This window comes from Musca vetustissima, unplaced genomic scaffold (assembly GCF_032173495.1).
Source record: "Musca vetustissima isolate MV318-11 ecotype Yass unplaced genomic scaffold, APGP_CSIRO_Mvet_v1 utg1698, whole genome shotgun sequence".
In the NCBI taxonomy this organism is placed as follows: Eukaryota; Metazoa; Arthropoda; class Insecta; order Diptera; family Muscidae; genus Musca; species Musca vetustissima.
Window position 1 is genome coordinate 59,028 of NW_026875477.1, and position 15,563 is coordinate 74,590.

The window sequence follows — 15,563 nt, forward strand, 5'->3', positions numbered from 1 at the left end:
GAGAATGCGTAATCCTTTACTTCCTTTACATATACACGACCAGAGAGAGAGAGAGAGAGTAAGAGAATGAGCTCACGATTTTTTTTCTTTCTGTGGAGGCGATCTTTGTCGGTGTAGAGTATTTTTGTTTGTTTGTTTTTGGTCTTTGCCGTTGTCCTTTCTCCAACGTATCCTTGTTTAATAATGATTGGCGTGGTCAAGCCTTATTGTGATGAATTGTTTATTCCATCGCCATTGTATATGTATTGGTGTGGTTAACACATTGGTGGTTATGTGCATCCCTTCCTCCTCCTCTTCGTTTTCGTATTGTATTTGTTGTTTTTGTTTTGTAATTATGTTGTTAGTGTTGCTGTGCTTATTCTCATCAAACACAACAGATAACATCAACCACTACAACAACTACCATCCTCATCATCATCATACCAATTATAAATAGCCATAAAAGAGGTTTTACCCAAAAAATAAAGACACAAATTATAGTCAAGGGAAAAAGTATGTGACGAATGATAAACTATTATTTGAACGATGGACAGGAAAATCGTTAGATCCGACGATATATATGAGAATAATGCGAAGAATTTGCCATTGAAGTGATTCTTCCAGGAAAAAATTTCGTCGGTTTTAGCTCGTCTTAGAAAACAATTTCTTGCGAGTTCAGACGCATCGATCCATAAATCAACATATTTACAAAAATCGAAATTTCTATTAAAAACTTATCGAATTGTGTGGGGTTCTAACGGGAATAAACCTTTTTTACGGTCACATGGTCATGTAATCCAACTTCTAAACTTGTTGTAAACTTTTACCCCTGACTGCAAGGCAAAAAATACATATCCAATTTCATGCATTTCTCCAACAAACAATCAAATGGAAAAATATCCGACAACTCAACAACCAATGAATTTTCTGGGAGAGAGGCAGAGGAAATACACCTCCCCCTTCTGAGTGTGAGGGAGTTATTGTACGTAAAACATATTGTGGTAGTTTCATAGTTTGTTGTTATATATTTGTGTGAAATGTTGTACCCTATCCATCATCTTCATATGTCAGTTGTGTTAACCAAAAGAGAAGAGAACGAACGAATCCTGTTATATTCCCATTGGAAAAACGAACGTATCCTTGTAGTAAAACGTATTCCTATTGGCTAAAATCGGGATAGTTATGGTGTGGGTAAAACAACCCCTAACGTGAAGGATGATGAACAAACAAATTTATTTTATGTAGAACCACACTGAGAGAAATATTTTGTTGATGGTTATTGGTCCAATTGCTTTTTGTGTGTGTGTTTAATTAGGGAGGTGGGATATATTTGGGTTGTGGTGTATTTTCCTTTTGATACATTTTGTTGTTGATTGTTGGTGATGTATGAGGTATGTGCAGGGAATGAAACTATGCTGTTAATTCATATAAGGAGGTTAATTCTAAACTGCAATTGCAGTTTAATTAAAAAATATATACAGATAATTTTATTAGAACACTTTCTTCAAAAAATATATGCTGAAAAAAATCCATTCCTCTTATAGTCATTAAAAAAACTATTCCAATAATAATCCGTGGCCTTGAAAAAACTAATCTTTTATAATCCACGTCCTTAAACATATTCTTTAATAATCCACGTCTTTGATAGTCTTTGAAAAAATATTTTTTTTTTAAATCCACGCCTATAATAGACTTTGAAAAAATATTTTTTAAAATGAACGCCTCTGATAGTCTTTAAAACATATTTTTTAAAATTCACGTCTCTGATAGTCCTTAATAAATATTTAAAAATCCACTCCTCATATGGTCGCTGAAAAAATATTCTTTAAAAAAATTCAAGCCTCTCATGGTCCTTGAAAACATATTCTTTAAAAAAATTCAAGCCTCTCATGGTCCTTGAAAACATATTCTTTATAAAATCCACGCCTCTCATGGTCCTTGAAAAAGTATTCTTTGATAAATCCTCGCCTCAGGTAGTCCTTCAAAAAATATTCTTTAATAATCCACTCCTCTGATAGTCTTTGACAAAAAAAAAATCTTTAATAAATCCACGCCATTGAGAGTCCTTGAAAAAATATTCTTTAATAATCCACTTATCCGATAGTCCTTGAAATAATATTCTTTAAAAAAATCCACGCCTCTCATGGACCTTGAAAAAGTATTCATTTAAAAATTCACGCCAATAATAGTCATTGAAAAAATATTCTTTTAAAAATTCACGTCTCTCATGGTCTTTGAAAAAGTATTCTTTTAGAAATCCACGCCTCACATGGTCTTTGTTTTTTTTAAAGAAAAAAATCTACGCCTGTCCTTGAAAAATATATTTTTTATAATTCACGGCTCAGATAGTCTATACAAAAAAACTATTAGTATTGGTCCACTTTTTATGATAGCCCCCATATAAGTATTTTTGGTTCCCATTAAATAACACGTCCTCCTACCAAAAACAATCAATATTGGACCACTTTTTACGATAGGCCCCGTATAAGGGTACCCCCAAATTCCGGTATTTTGGAGAGTATGGACACACTTTTCCACAGAATTGATTGCAATTTGGTATTTTGAATTCACAAATCTCCTTACACAAATCATAAATCTTGATCTACTTTTTACGATAGCCTTAATATAACGGTACCGACTATTATTTGGGATTATTAGGATTATTACCCGCGTTCTCTATACCAATTGCTTGTAATTTATTTCTCATTGGTGTCAAATCTTCCTACAATGGATATTAAATTAAGGTACCTAGCGATTTCAGATTTTTAAATGTCGGTCCCACAGTGACCGGCCCTGACGATCATAACAACATATTTACTTTGTTGTATTGTATTAATTTTCTCAGATTATACAAGAAACGTCCTGTCACACAATTTCCCACCGGATTTTATCGCGTTTTGACTTCTTTCTGGGTTTCTGCGATCACTTTCTAAATGAATGCGTATCAAAGTTTAATATGTAGATTTTTGTCAGTATGGACACAAGTCAGTGTCCCCCTGATGTTTAAGAAGATCTTTCGTTGCCACCAAGAGCTTCTAGCACAAATCGGATACATTTTTAATATATCTATATTTTTTTAATTAAATACAATTTTTTGGATTTTTTATTTAAATCCTCTATGTGTATCAGGACAAGGGACTTTTAATTGATTTATTATTTATCCTTCCAAATACCATCGTTTCCAATGAATTCAGCCTATTCCGAGTGTACATGTAATGAAGAAATAGCTCCGCCTACATTATTTGCCAATCTCTCTCTCTTTGACTTGACTGTCTGTCTTGTTATCCGCCAAAATAACAATTTCTTTCATTTCTACCACAAATATTGTCCTGTGTAATGATATACTTTCAGTTTTTTATTTCAACATTTTCGAAGAAGAGCGAAATATATTTGGAAAACAAAAGTTGTTGTCGGACAGGAAATACAAATATTAATAATTAAACGATTCGGCGCATAAATTTGACAAAAGGATTAATATTTGAAATTATGTTCCTTATATTTGTAGTGGTGGTCTTTAGACAAACATAGATTTTGTTCTTTGGCTTTCAACAGCAGCATTGCTTTGCAAAACTTCAGTATTGTTCTTCCCTGTGCCTTAAAAATAGTAATAGATACAGTTATTTTAAAAAACTTGTGATTTCACGTGTGCGTTTAATGCGTTATTGAAGAATAACAGGTAAAAAATGTAAAAAAAAACACTTGTGTCGAAAATGTCAATAAAATCGGAGAAATTATCGAAGTTGATCGGCATGGTAGCTGGAGCTAAAAATCGATCATAAAACTGTTTTAAACCATTTACACAAAGATGGATTCAAAAAAAGCTCGATGTTTGGGTGCCACACCACTTAACAGAAGAAGAAAAAAACCTGTAAGGAAAGTAGTTAAGTCAGACTGGACCGACTATATCATACCCTTCAACACTTTGAGTATATTCTTCATAGTCTCCTAACAGACGTCGTCGCCTTTTCGAAAGAACATTGACATGAAATTGAACGAAAGACATATAAGAACTTTGGTGCACCATTTAACACAAATCCGACGAAAATATATATGAGAGCTATATCTAAATTTGAACCGATTTTCATGAAACTTCACGTACGTCATTCTAGACTTAGTTTAGTATGCTATGCCAAATTTCGTGCATATCGGAAGATATATAGGGGCTTTGGTGCGCCATTTACATTAAATCGCACGAAAATATATATGGGAGCTATATCTAAATCTGAACCAATTTTCACGAAACTTAACGTACATCATTCTAGACTTAATTCAATGCGCTATATCAAATTTCGTGCAAATCGAAAGATATATGGGGCTTTGGTTCACCATTTACATTAAATCGGACGAAAATATATATGTGATCTATATTTAAATCTAAACCGAATTTCAGACTTAATTCAGTACGCTATGCCAAATTTCGTGCAAATCAAAGGATATAAAGGGGCTTGGATGTACCATTTACCATAAATCGGACGAAATTATATATGGGAACTATATCTAAATCTGAATCAATATTCACGAAACTTAAAGCACATCATTCTAGACTTAATTCAGTGCGTTGTACCAAATTACCTGCAAATCGAAAGTTATATGGGGCTTTGGTTCACCATTTACATTAAATCGGACGAAAATATATATGTGAGCTATATTTAAATCTAAGCCGAATTTCACGAAACTTACCACACAGCATTCCAGACTTAATTCCGTACGATAAGCCAAATTTCGTGCAAATCGAAAGATATATAGGGTTTTTGGTTCACCATTTACATTAAATCGGATGAAAATATATATGGGAGCTATATCTAAATCTGAATCGATATTCATAAAATTTAACACACATCATTTCAGACTTAAAAATCGAAAGATATATCTAAATCTGAACCGATTTTCCAATAGGGTTCGTCCTTGGGCCAAATAAATGAGCTGCGCCAAATTTCATTTAAATCGGATGATAAATGCGACCTGTACTTTGTTTACAATTTATCATCAACGGACGGACGAACATGAATAAATCGGCTCAGAAAGTGATTCTATGCATATTCTCAAAAGGAACCATGGGTCTATCTTGTTTCCTTCGTTGCCTGTTACAAACATATGCACAAAGACATAATACCATGTACCACAGAGTGGTGAAGGGTATAAATAGGATGGATCGAATTTCAATCTGCAAAGCCTAGGCCAAGAGTTTTTTGCAAATAAAGAGCAGAACTTCTATGAGAGAGACATTATGAAGTTACCTTTAAAATGACTAACAAATCATACAACAAAACGGTGCATATTAAGCCCAAATCGGACATTCCGATTTGCAGAAATTTCCACAAGATTTGTTCATGGATTGCTTAAACTTCTATGAGAGAGACATTATGAAGTTACCTTTAAAATGACTAACAAATCATACAACAAAACGGTGCATATTTGACCCAAATCGGACATACCGATTTGCAGAAATTTCCACCAGATTTATGCACGGATTGCTTAAAACTTTGAAGAAGAAGATCAAAATCCTTGTCAATGGTCCATTTTATTAATAATTTTCTTATTTTTTCTAATTTTAGGACGATCAAAGTTACAGTTTTAGAAAAAGCCGATGCAAATCTCAAGAACAATACTAAGACAACATTGCAGCGTTAAGCACAATATCTCTTAAACAAAAACAAATAAACAAATCAAATCAAACAACAATTTATCTGTGCGAGTAATAAAGGCAGCAATTATCAAATAAAATCAATCAACAACAGGATTTTCCGCAGCAGCAGCAGGTGGTAGTAAGAAGAAGAACAACAGCAGCCAGTAGTAACAGCAGCAGCCACAGCGACGATAGCAGCGCGGCAGCAGCTAGCGAGCAACCACAAACCCATTGTGAAATAAATATATTTTATTCAGTAATCACAGTAATAACATCATCATCAGTAATAATAGTGGTCATGCTAATGCCGATCACATTGCCGGCTTAGTAGGTGGCGGTACTTCGGCTGCAGCAGCAAAAAATCAATTAGAGCAATTACACACAATGCGTGAGGCTCTATTTTCTCAGGATGGATGGGGTTGCCAGCATGTCAATCAGGATACGAACTGGGAAGTGCCAAGCTCGCCGGAGCCCACAAATAAAGATCCCTCGGGATCGCCGATGTGGAAGCCGACCGTAAACAATGGCACCGATTTGTGGGAATCCAATTTGCGCAATGGCGGTCAGCCGTCGCAACAGCCTGTACAGAAAACGCCCTGGGGTCATACGCCATCGACAAATTTGGGTGGCACCTGGGGTGAGGATGATGATTGCAACGATACCAGTAATGTATGGACGGGTGGACCGGCCGGATCAACTGGAGCTGTGGTTGGAGTGGCCGGTGTAGCAGCCGGTACCGGTGGCGCCGGTCCGTCCAATGGCCCGCAATGGGGTCAAGGTGGTGTGGGTGTCGGTGTATCCGGGGCTGGTGTACAATCGAATGTGACAGCTCCTGGTGCTATCACGGGTGTTACACCTGGAGGTAAGAGGACCCCCTTTTACATTTAAATATTTTTCTTTATCACTTCCCTTTCTCTCTAGGTGCTTCGAATGCTGTTGGCGTCAATGTGCCTGGTACACCTGGAGGTGCTGGCGGAGCTGGCAACGGTTGGGGTGATCCTCGTGGTGGACCCATGGGAGCTGGAGGGCCATTAGATATTCGTTCGGTTGATCCGCGTGATCCAATGCGCGCCGGATCGGCTGGTGATCCACGTGATATGCGCATGCTCGATCCCCGCGATCCCATACGCGGTGATCCGCGCGGCATTTCGGGTCGCCTCAATGGCACCTCGGAAATGTGGGGTCAACATCATCCCATCGCTCAACACCAAATGCCTGGACTCAATAAAATGGGTGTGGGTGGGCCAAATGTTGGTGGCGCTGGAACCGTCGGTGGCGTGCCCAATGCCAATAGTCTGGCAGGACCTAGCACTGTTGGCGGTTTGAATGCGGCTGGTAATGTGGTTGGCTCTCAATGGGGTGGTCCGCCCCAGTCGGTGGTCGGCGGAGCTAAGGATATGGTTGGTTCAATGGCCCCTAAGCCACCGGGTGGTGGTTCCGGTTGGGAAGAACCCTCACCGCCGCCACAACGTCGCAATATACCTAACTATGATGACGGCACCTCTTTGTGGGGTACACAGTCGCGTGTACCCGGCGGTGTGGGTATCGGTGGCGGTGGTTCACACTGGAAGGATGTCTCCGATCCTCTCAATCCCCGCAACCATTTGATGCGCAACGCTCTTGGTGTACAAAATGCTCCCAATGCTAGCATAGTGTCCGGTTTAGGTGGAGCTGGTGGAACTGGTACCGGGGCCGGTGGTCTTGGTGCTCCCGGAAATCCTAACAACACAATGGGCGTTGGTGCCGTTGGCCCGCCTGGCGCTCGCCTCGTGTCGGCCATAGGCGGTCCGGGCGGCGTGGGTGGTCCCCACAAACCTGACAATGGCATGTGGTCTCATCCCACTGGCCCTCCAAATGTCTCCTCGGCCGGTGTGGGTGGCAACCGCAACACTGGCGGTTGGGGAGATGTTGAAAATCACAATGTAGTCGGCGGCTCCGGTTCGGGTGTTAGCGGGACGGGCGCCGGTAACTGGGGTGATGACAAGTCCAATCAAATTGGCGGCATGGGACAAACAGGGAACTCTTGGAACGAACCACCAAATACATCTGCTTGGAACAAACCAAATCAGGCCAAATTACCTAATGCCAATACAGCCGGAGGCTGGGGCAGTGTTGGTGGCACTGGCACTGGTGGTGCAGGCGATGGCAACGATTTGAATCCAAACGATTGGTCAGCAGCAGCTGCTGCCCACAACTCAATTATGAGTAAAGCTCAACAACAACAAAAACTTGGCACAGCCGGTGTCAATCTGGGGGGTATTAATACGGAGCTGATCAAGCAAAGTAAACAATACCGAATGCTTGTGGAAGCGGGTTTCAAGAAGGAAGACGTGGAACGAGCTCTTATCTCTGCCAATATGAATTTAGACGAAGCAAACGAAATGTTAAGATCAAATCTATCGATGGTTAGTGGTATGACTGGTGGCATGGATAATTGGAGACGTCACGATGATACTCTTGGTTCCTATGCGGATCATAACTCAGCTGCTAGTGCTGGTGGTGGCGCATTTCCTGGTCGTTATGCATCAGCTGCTACACAACCTGCGATGTCATTCCCTCCGGTAAGTATTTGCGATTATTGGGAACGTTAATGGGAACGAACACTCACACTAATGCAATAATTTTTTTTCCACACACAGAACAATCTCTTAAACTCAATGGGTGGAGGTGCCGTCGGTGCTGGCGGCAATAATCCCCAACTGAATGCCCTCAATGCAATGCAACAACCCTTACAAGTGCAAAAGTACCTTAATCAAGGTCCACACAATGTCGGTGCCGCTGGGCCACCAACTGTCAATCCTGCTGTAGCTTTTGGCCAGGGCTCGAATGTGGCCGCTGTTAATGCTGCCGCTGCCGCTGTATCGAGCAGCACGAATCAACCGTCAACACAGCAGCTACGCATGTTGGTACAACAAATCCAACTGGCCGTGCATAGTGGCTACTTGTCCAGCCAAATATTGAATCAGCCATTGGCTCCCACCACACTTTTACTCCTTAATCAATTACTTAGCAATATTAAGGTAAGGAAAAATATTGGAATTGATAATTACATGGAATGAAAATTGAAAATTGTTTTTATTGTTGTCTTTTTGTTCGTGTTCATAGCATCTTCAAGGGGCCCAGCAATCGTTAGCACGTAGTGGAAATAATGGTAATACTCTGCTTGCCATTGCCAAATATAAGCAACAAATACAAAATCTACAAAACCAAATAAATGCACAACAAGCAATATACATAAAACAACAGCAAGCTTTACAACCGAACCCACATCCGGCTGCAGCGCATATCAATAATACAAATAACGAATATTTAAGAAGCCATGATTCCATGACAGCTTTACAGGGAAATTTCTCAGAAATGAACTTAAACAAGGTAAGTTGAAATGGAAATTGTTTTGCTCAAGATCTCGAGATGCTATAAAATTTAGAATTTTATACATTGTTCGGCAGTATTTCAAAGACCCAAATATTAGCATTTCTTCTAAAAGAAAACCAGATCACCTTCTTAGAAGTCGTATAATTGGAAGTTGATCAAAAAGCCTAAAAAAAGCCTTTTATAGAAGACACGACCAGAAGTTGGTCAAAAAGCCTTTTATGCCACCAGAAGATCGTAAGAAGACCAGAATGGCTTGTAAAGGACCAAAAAGTCTGTAGGATACCTGAAAGTCTCATAGAATACCAGAATGTCTAGCATCAGACCAGAAGTTCTTATGGATCAGACCAGAAGTTGTTATTAAAGACCAGAAGTTCTTATGAAAGTCCAAAATCGTATAGGAGACGGGAAGGTATTATAGAAGACCACAATGTCTTATAGGAGACTAGAACGTCTATAGAAGACCATAAGGTCTCGTAAAATAGATCGAATTGTCTCGTTGAAGACCAAAAGGTATTATAGAAGACAAGAAGGTTTTTTGGAAGATCAAAAGGTCTTGTAGAAGAAGAAAAGGTCTTATCGAAGACCAGAAGGTCGTATGGAAAATCAAAAGGTCTTATAGAAGACTAGACGGTATTTTAGAAGAATAAAATCTCATATAGAAGATTAAACGTTACATAGAAAGGTTTATGGAGGACCAGAACGTCACATGAAAGACCGAAATGTCTTATAGAATACCAAAAGGTTAAAGAAAGATCTTATAGAAGACTAGAAGGTCTGTAAAAGACCTGAACGTCTATAGAAGTGCAAAAGGTCTTATAGAAAACAAAAGGTCTTATAGAAGACCAGAACGTTTCGTAGGAGAGGTCTTATAGAAAATAAAAAGGTCTTATAGAAGACCAAAATGTCTTATAGAAGGCTCAAAGGTCTTATAGAAGACCAAAAGGTCTTATAGAATACCAAAATTTCTTATAGAAGACCAATAGGTTTTATAGCGAACCAGAAGGTTCTACAAAAGACCACTGAATACCAATGGATTTTTTTAGAGAAGATCTTCTGATCTTAAATTTGGGCAATCCCACGGTAATGCTGGTGGTTGTTGTCGAATTGCAACTCAAATTGGTTATTATTTCAAAATTATATGTTCTTCTTTTTCTTTAAATTCTCCACAGTCTGCTGGTTATCAAGGCGCACCCAATCAACAGTCTAGATTGAACCAATGGAAGCTTCCAGTATCAGATAAAGATATGACAACGGATAGTACAGATTTCTCTCGCGCACCTGGCGCTACCAAACAGGGTAGCGGCGGTTTAACGACAACTAATGCAACTAATATGGGACCTTTGGGTCTGCAAAGTGATGGGTAAGCGGAAAATTTCTTTTTAAGTTTTAAATGATTAATTTTTCATTATCTTTACTAGGACATGGTCAACTGGGCGCAATATTAACGATGGCTGGCCAGACCACACAAATGATAGTGAGAATAAAGACTGGTCAGTTGGACATCCTTCAGCTGCAACTGCGTACACCGATTTAGTACAGGAGTTTGAGCCTGGAAAGCCCTGGAAGGTAAAAATATTACAACAAAACCAGGAAATGGAATTAAAAACAAGGACAACAACAAAACCAATCAAAACCAAACATAATTCACTTTACAAACTGATCAAAAACGCATACCAATTTAATTTTGTTATTAATAATCCTTTCTATACATGCCTACTACCAAAAGTATTATTACAAAACCAAAACCCCGAAAACCAAAAACAACAACAACTGCAAATGTTACTACGATTGGTATTCAAAATTTGTTAACTTTTAAATGCGATGTTCTTTTTTGCAACAACAACAATTTGGCAAAACTTAAAAACAAGTCGTGGTATTCAAAACAAAAGAAATTTTCAAAATCCCCTGTGATATCCTTATTTATACATTAACCGTTTTGTGTTCGATAAAAAACAAGTCCAAAAGAAAGGCACATTTCCCTTCCACAGTACCTTTCTATCTCTCTCTGTCTCTCTCACAGTCTCTGTATAATTTTTTTTTTTTTTGCTCTCCGACACCGAAATTGATTCCATTTTCTAGTTTTTAGAGAATTTTGTATGTATACATTATCTAATTTAAGGGTTCGCAGATAAAAAGTATTGAAGATGACCCCAGTATAACTCCCGGCAGTGTAGCTAGATCTCCATTGGCTATAAATGCAACGCCAAAAGATGCTGATATTTTTGCCAATGCAACGAGCAAAAATTCACCGACTGATTTACCAACGTTAGGTCTAACAACGTCATCGACATGGAGCTTTAATCCCCCAAACAATAATCAAAATTTCCAAAGGTAAGGACTAGGAGGAAATGTTTCCAAACAAATTTCTAAAATTGTTTTGTTTTTTATTTTCGATTTTTTTTTGCCTGAAGTTGGTCTGACACGACCCAACAAGAAATATGGTCATCAATGAATAAAACATCACGCGGTCCACCGCCAGGATTGGGCTCGAACAAATCTGGTGTGGGCATGCCAAATGTGGGTAATCCCAGTAATGCCGGAGGCTGGCTAACGGGCGGTAATAGCGTACGAACAACAGGTGGTTGGTCGGGATCAAATTCGAATTGGAACTCAAATTGGTTATTACTTAAAAATTTAACTGCGCAGGTAGGGTTTTTTGAATCTACAAAATGCTCATGATCAAACAAGATTACTAACATATTGTTTTTTTCTTTGTTCTACAGATTGATAGCTCTACATTACGTACTTTGTGCATGCAGCACGGACCTTTACAAAATTTCCATCTGTATTTAAATCAAGGTATTGCCTTGTGCAAATATGCCACACGCGAGGAAGCCAGTAAAGCACAAATGACTTTGAACAACTGCTTTTTGGGCAATACGACAATTATTGCCGAATCGCCCAGCGAAAATGAGGTCCACACGATCTTGCACCATTTGCCCCAGCAAAATACCAATGCTACTGCCACACAACAGCATGCACAACAACAGGGCGGTGGTGGACCAAACTCAAGCCATAACAATGCCGGCGGCGGCGGCATGAACAATCCGGGTGGTGGCGGAGGCAGCTCAAATACAAATGCCAATAATGTCAATAACGTTAACAATGCCTCAGGTTCACAAAACCCCACATCAGCGGGTGGTAATAACGTTAATCCTCAATCAAATACTTCGTCAAATAATTCCTCAAACGCCAATGCGGTCAACAATGGTATTAATAATTCCGGGCAAAATGGTAATCAGCCATCGAATCACAATTCTCATCCGAATGCAAATACACAAAATACCGCAAATGTTGCCACAAACAATACCAATGTTGCCGCCAACAACTCGTCGAACGCCAATGCCAATCAGCAGCAGGCATGGCGCTCCACTACAAATCAACAACAGCAACAACAGCAGCAACAAAGCCTAAATTCTCAAACACGTCCCTCTGGTGGCCGTGATGATTTTGAATTAATTTCCAAATATGTGTGTTCGATTGTGGATGACTAGATAAGGCCTAATAGTTTAAAGCAACAACAACCACCACCACCTCCCTCTTCTAATCTTCCCACTCTTACCATACTCCCGCGACCACCACCACCACCACTTTTACTTTCCAGCTTACAACAACAACAAAAACAACAACCATATAGAAGATTTCTCAAGTAGTTTTTAACTATATACATTAATCGAACATTAAAAAAAATAATAATAATTATAATTATAAAAAAAAAAACAAAATAATAATATATAATGATGTATGTTTCTTCGAACTTTTAATTTGTTTGTTTGTTTTAAACATCAAATGAGTGAATCGAGTGAAAAGAAAAACTAGAAAAAATAATGGCTCAACCAAACTACTCTTCCATTCTACTTCAACTCTTCTTCTTCTTCTTACGATGATGATAATTATAATTAAATATGTTTGTTTTTAGTTCAAATGTCTCTCTACTTCCCCCATTTTTTTAATTTGTTTCCCTTTATTTAAAAAAAGAAACTAACTTGGCTGGCTGGCCTGTCTGCCCGCCACATGATGATTCAAAAGGACATCTTGATTTTTACGAATCAGATGATGATGATGATGAGAATGAAGAAAATTATATAGTTATAGTTTAATAATATGTAGCAAAGAACACACACACATATTAATAAAGAAAATATAGACGATAATACAAACAACACTCACACACACAATTTCAAAGAAACCCAAAACTGCGATCGCGCCCCGACATCCCACAACTCTCTCTCTCTCCATCTGAGCCCTTTCAATTCACTCATTTGCTCGTTTAAAAGGAATAAATAAAAGAGTAATTATAATAATAATAAAAACAAATTTTGAGATTGAGTTAAAACAATAAAAACAAATCGTAAATAATTGTTTTATCTTTTGATCATATTTATCTATTAATCTAAACAAACAAAAAAATAAATTGTATGGATATGAGTTAATAATAATATATATACATAATAATTGTTTCGAGTTCATATTAACACCGTTGCTGTTGTATGAGAAATAATTTTTGATTTAGTTTAGGACCATATCGCTCATTTCCTATAAGTTCAGCATAAATTGTAATTTTTGAGTTAATGATGCAGGATTGTTCGGTATATCAGACTTTCTACAAAATCAATTATTTTGATTTATGCCAGTCTTGCAGCAAATAAGCGATTATACTGAAAATTAAATGCATTACCAGCGCCAAATTCGATGTCGGTATAGTCATGTCCGTCTGTTGAAATCACGATGAAGTTCACAATCTTTAAATGCAGCCTCCATTCTCGATCGCCCAAAAAGGGATTTTTTATTTGTATTTAATTCGAAGATATAACTACTAAAGAATGTCGATACAGTTCTCAATATTTCAGAGGATAAATTATCTATTGAAAGAAAATTGTGGCTTTTTTAAGTAGGGAATTATTTCAGTGGACCATTATTTGAATATTCAAACAAGTGAATTAAAGGAATTTTGACTTATAACGAGTTTCCAGAACGCTTATTTGGAAATGAGCCCGAAGATAATGCAGTGAGCACCAAAAAAAAAATAGAAAACCTAACAAATTCCATAAAAATAATATATCCGTAATTCGAAAGCAGGCTCATTTGTTCGCGCCCAAAAGCATTGCAAAATTCAACAGTCGACATAGGAGAATGTCACTCGATTTTGTTTAGTAATATCATGAACTCTATATTGCCCAATGATGCCAACGGCTGGCTTGGTAACTATTTCAATGGTAGACATGCATTTGTGAAATTCCTAGGTCGAAAATCGAAAAAAACACCGCGAGATCAAAATCGGCGTATCACAGGCTTTGGTGCAGACACATCCTCTTGGAGAGATAAAGAAGGAAACCTTGTGACAGATATAGACAGCGTGTTGAGGATCTGGAAGGAGCATTTTGCAAAGCTTCTGATATCAAATAATGGCCGTGAAGAAGATACTGCAGAACCAATAAGAGATGATGGTATAGAGTGTATACCACCTAGCTAAGATGAGGTCAAGACTGGTTGTCAGATGCTGGTCAGTAGCATGCACCAGCTGATTAGTACAATTTGGCTAGAGGAATGCATGCCCAACGATTGGAACCTCAGCATTCTGTGTCCTGTGCACAACAAAGGAGGCTATACAATATGTGCCAACTATAGAGGAATAAGTCTCCATTGACCAGATTTTCGGTCTGCGCCAAAACCGCTTAATGCCGAACGAGCGTCTACAAGACGTTGATACTACCCGTTCTGTTGTGTGGATCAGAAGGATGGGTACTTGCGCAATCAGATGAGGCAACTCTTGGAGTGTTTGAGAGAAAAATTTTCCCGAAAGATCTATGGGTCGATCCATGAGTTATACCATCTATTTTCGGAAATCGACGAAGTCAGACGTATCGAGCTGCAGCGACTACGTTGGCTAGGTCATGTTGTGAGAATGGATGAGGATGCCCCAGCTCAAAAGTCATATAAAAGCGAGCCAACTGATGGATCACGTAGAAGGGGAAGGCCACGAATTCGGTGGAAAAAGCAAGTGGAAGACAACATCTCGGAGCATGGTCTTTCAAATTGGGTACCTTTTTTAAGTTCGGGTTATGGAACAAATGTTCTGTCACAAGCCAGATAATTAAGTAAGTAACCTGTCATTTTCTGTATGTTAAAGGTCCTCATCCTACCGGAGTGTTATAGCCTAGACAGACGACAGCCTTAATTTGCATTAACAGCCTTAATTCAAATTAACTTGTACATTATCCTCATTTTTATGTGTTGTTAATGCACAAAATCAAACTGAATTTATACTGAATTAGGCAATTTCAATATGGCAATGCTGTCGAAAATTAATTGTTTCTTGTCAAATTTATTTATATTTATGAAAATAAAAATAAGAAATGAAGGCAAATTTCAACCCTTTTTTTAAATTTGAAGCTGTTTTGCTAAGATCATAGTTGTTATTCCTCCTTTATGTCATGGATCTATTTCCTAAAGATGTAATCCCGAAATATATCGAAACAAATGTAAACAAATTTCATTCTACACACAGACAAACAATCGTTTTGAAGCAAAAAACTGTTTCATAAATGGAAACTCTCATATTTTCAGGGGTAAATATTAATTC

The 15,563-nt window shown here is 38.2% G+C and overlaps 1 protein-coding gene across 2 annotated transcripts; it reads left to right on the plus strand.

Annotated features, from left to right (window-relative positions):
• The first annotated feature begins 5,859 nt into the window (after window positions 1–5,859).
• LOC133337961 (protein Gawky) lies at window positions 5,860–12,610 on the plus strand. 2 transcript variants are annotated; one of them, XM_061546158.1, is made up of 9 exons: window positions 5,860–6,467; window positions 6,527–8,166; window positions 8,245–8,625; window positions 8,711–8,977; window positions 10,150–10,340; window positions 10,399–10,546; window positions 11,100–11,311; window positions 11,392–11,626; window positions 11,704–12,610. In XM_061546158.1, the coding sequence occupies exons 1-9, from the start codon at window positions 5,990–5,992 to the stop codon at window positions 12,472–12,474; spliced, it is 4,323 nt and encodes a 1,440-aa protein (XP_061402142.1). In that variant the 5' UTR covers window positions 5,860–5,989; the 3' UTR covers window positions 12,475–12,610. The 2 variants fall into 2 exon arrangements, with proteins under 2 accessions (XP_061402142.1, XP_061402143.1); XM_061546159.1 differs by having other exon boundaries at window positions 11,109–11,311.
• The last annotated feature ends 2,953 nt before the right edge of the window (window positions 12,611–15,563 follow it).

Bases quoted from the DNA above. Each gene is read 5' to 3' on its own strand.
- LOC133337961 (XM_061546158.1), top strand. From the start codon at position 5,990: ATGCGTGAGGCTCTATTTTCTCAGGATGGATGGGGTTGCCAGCATGTC. The intron at 8,978-10,149 runs GTAAGTTGAAAT...AATTCTCCACAG, and splicing joins CAGAAATGAACTTAAACAAG to TCTGCTGGTTATCAAGGCGC. The intron at 11,627-11,703 runs GTAGGGTTTTTT...TTTGTTCTACAG, and splicing joins TTAAAAATTTAACTGCGCAG to ATTGATAGCTCTACATTACG.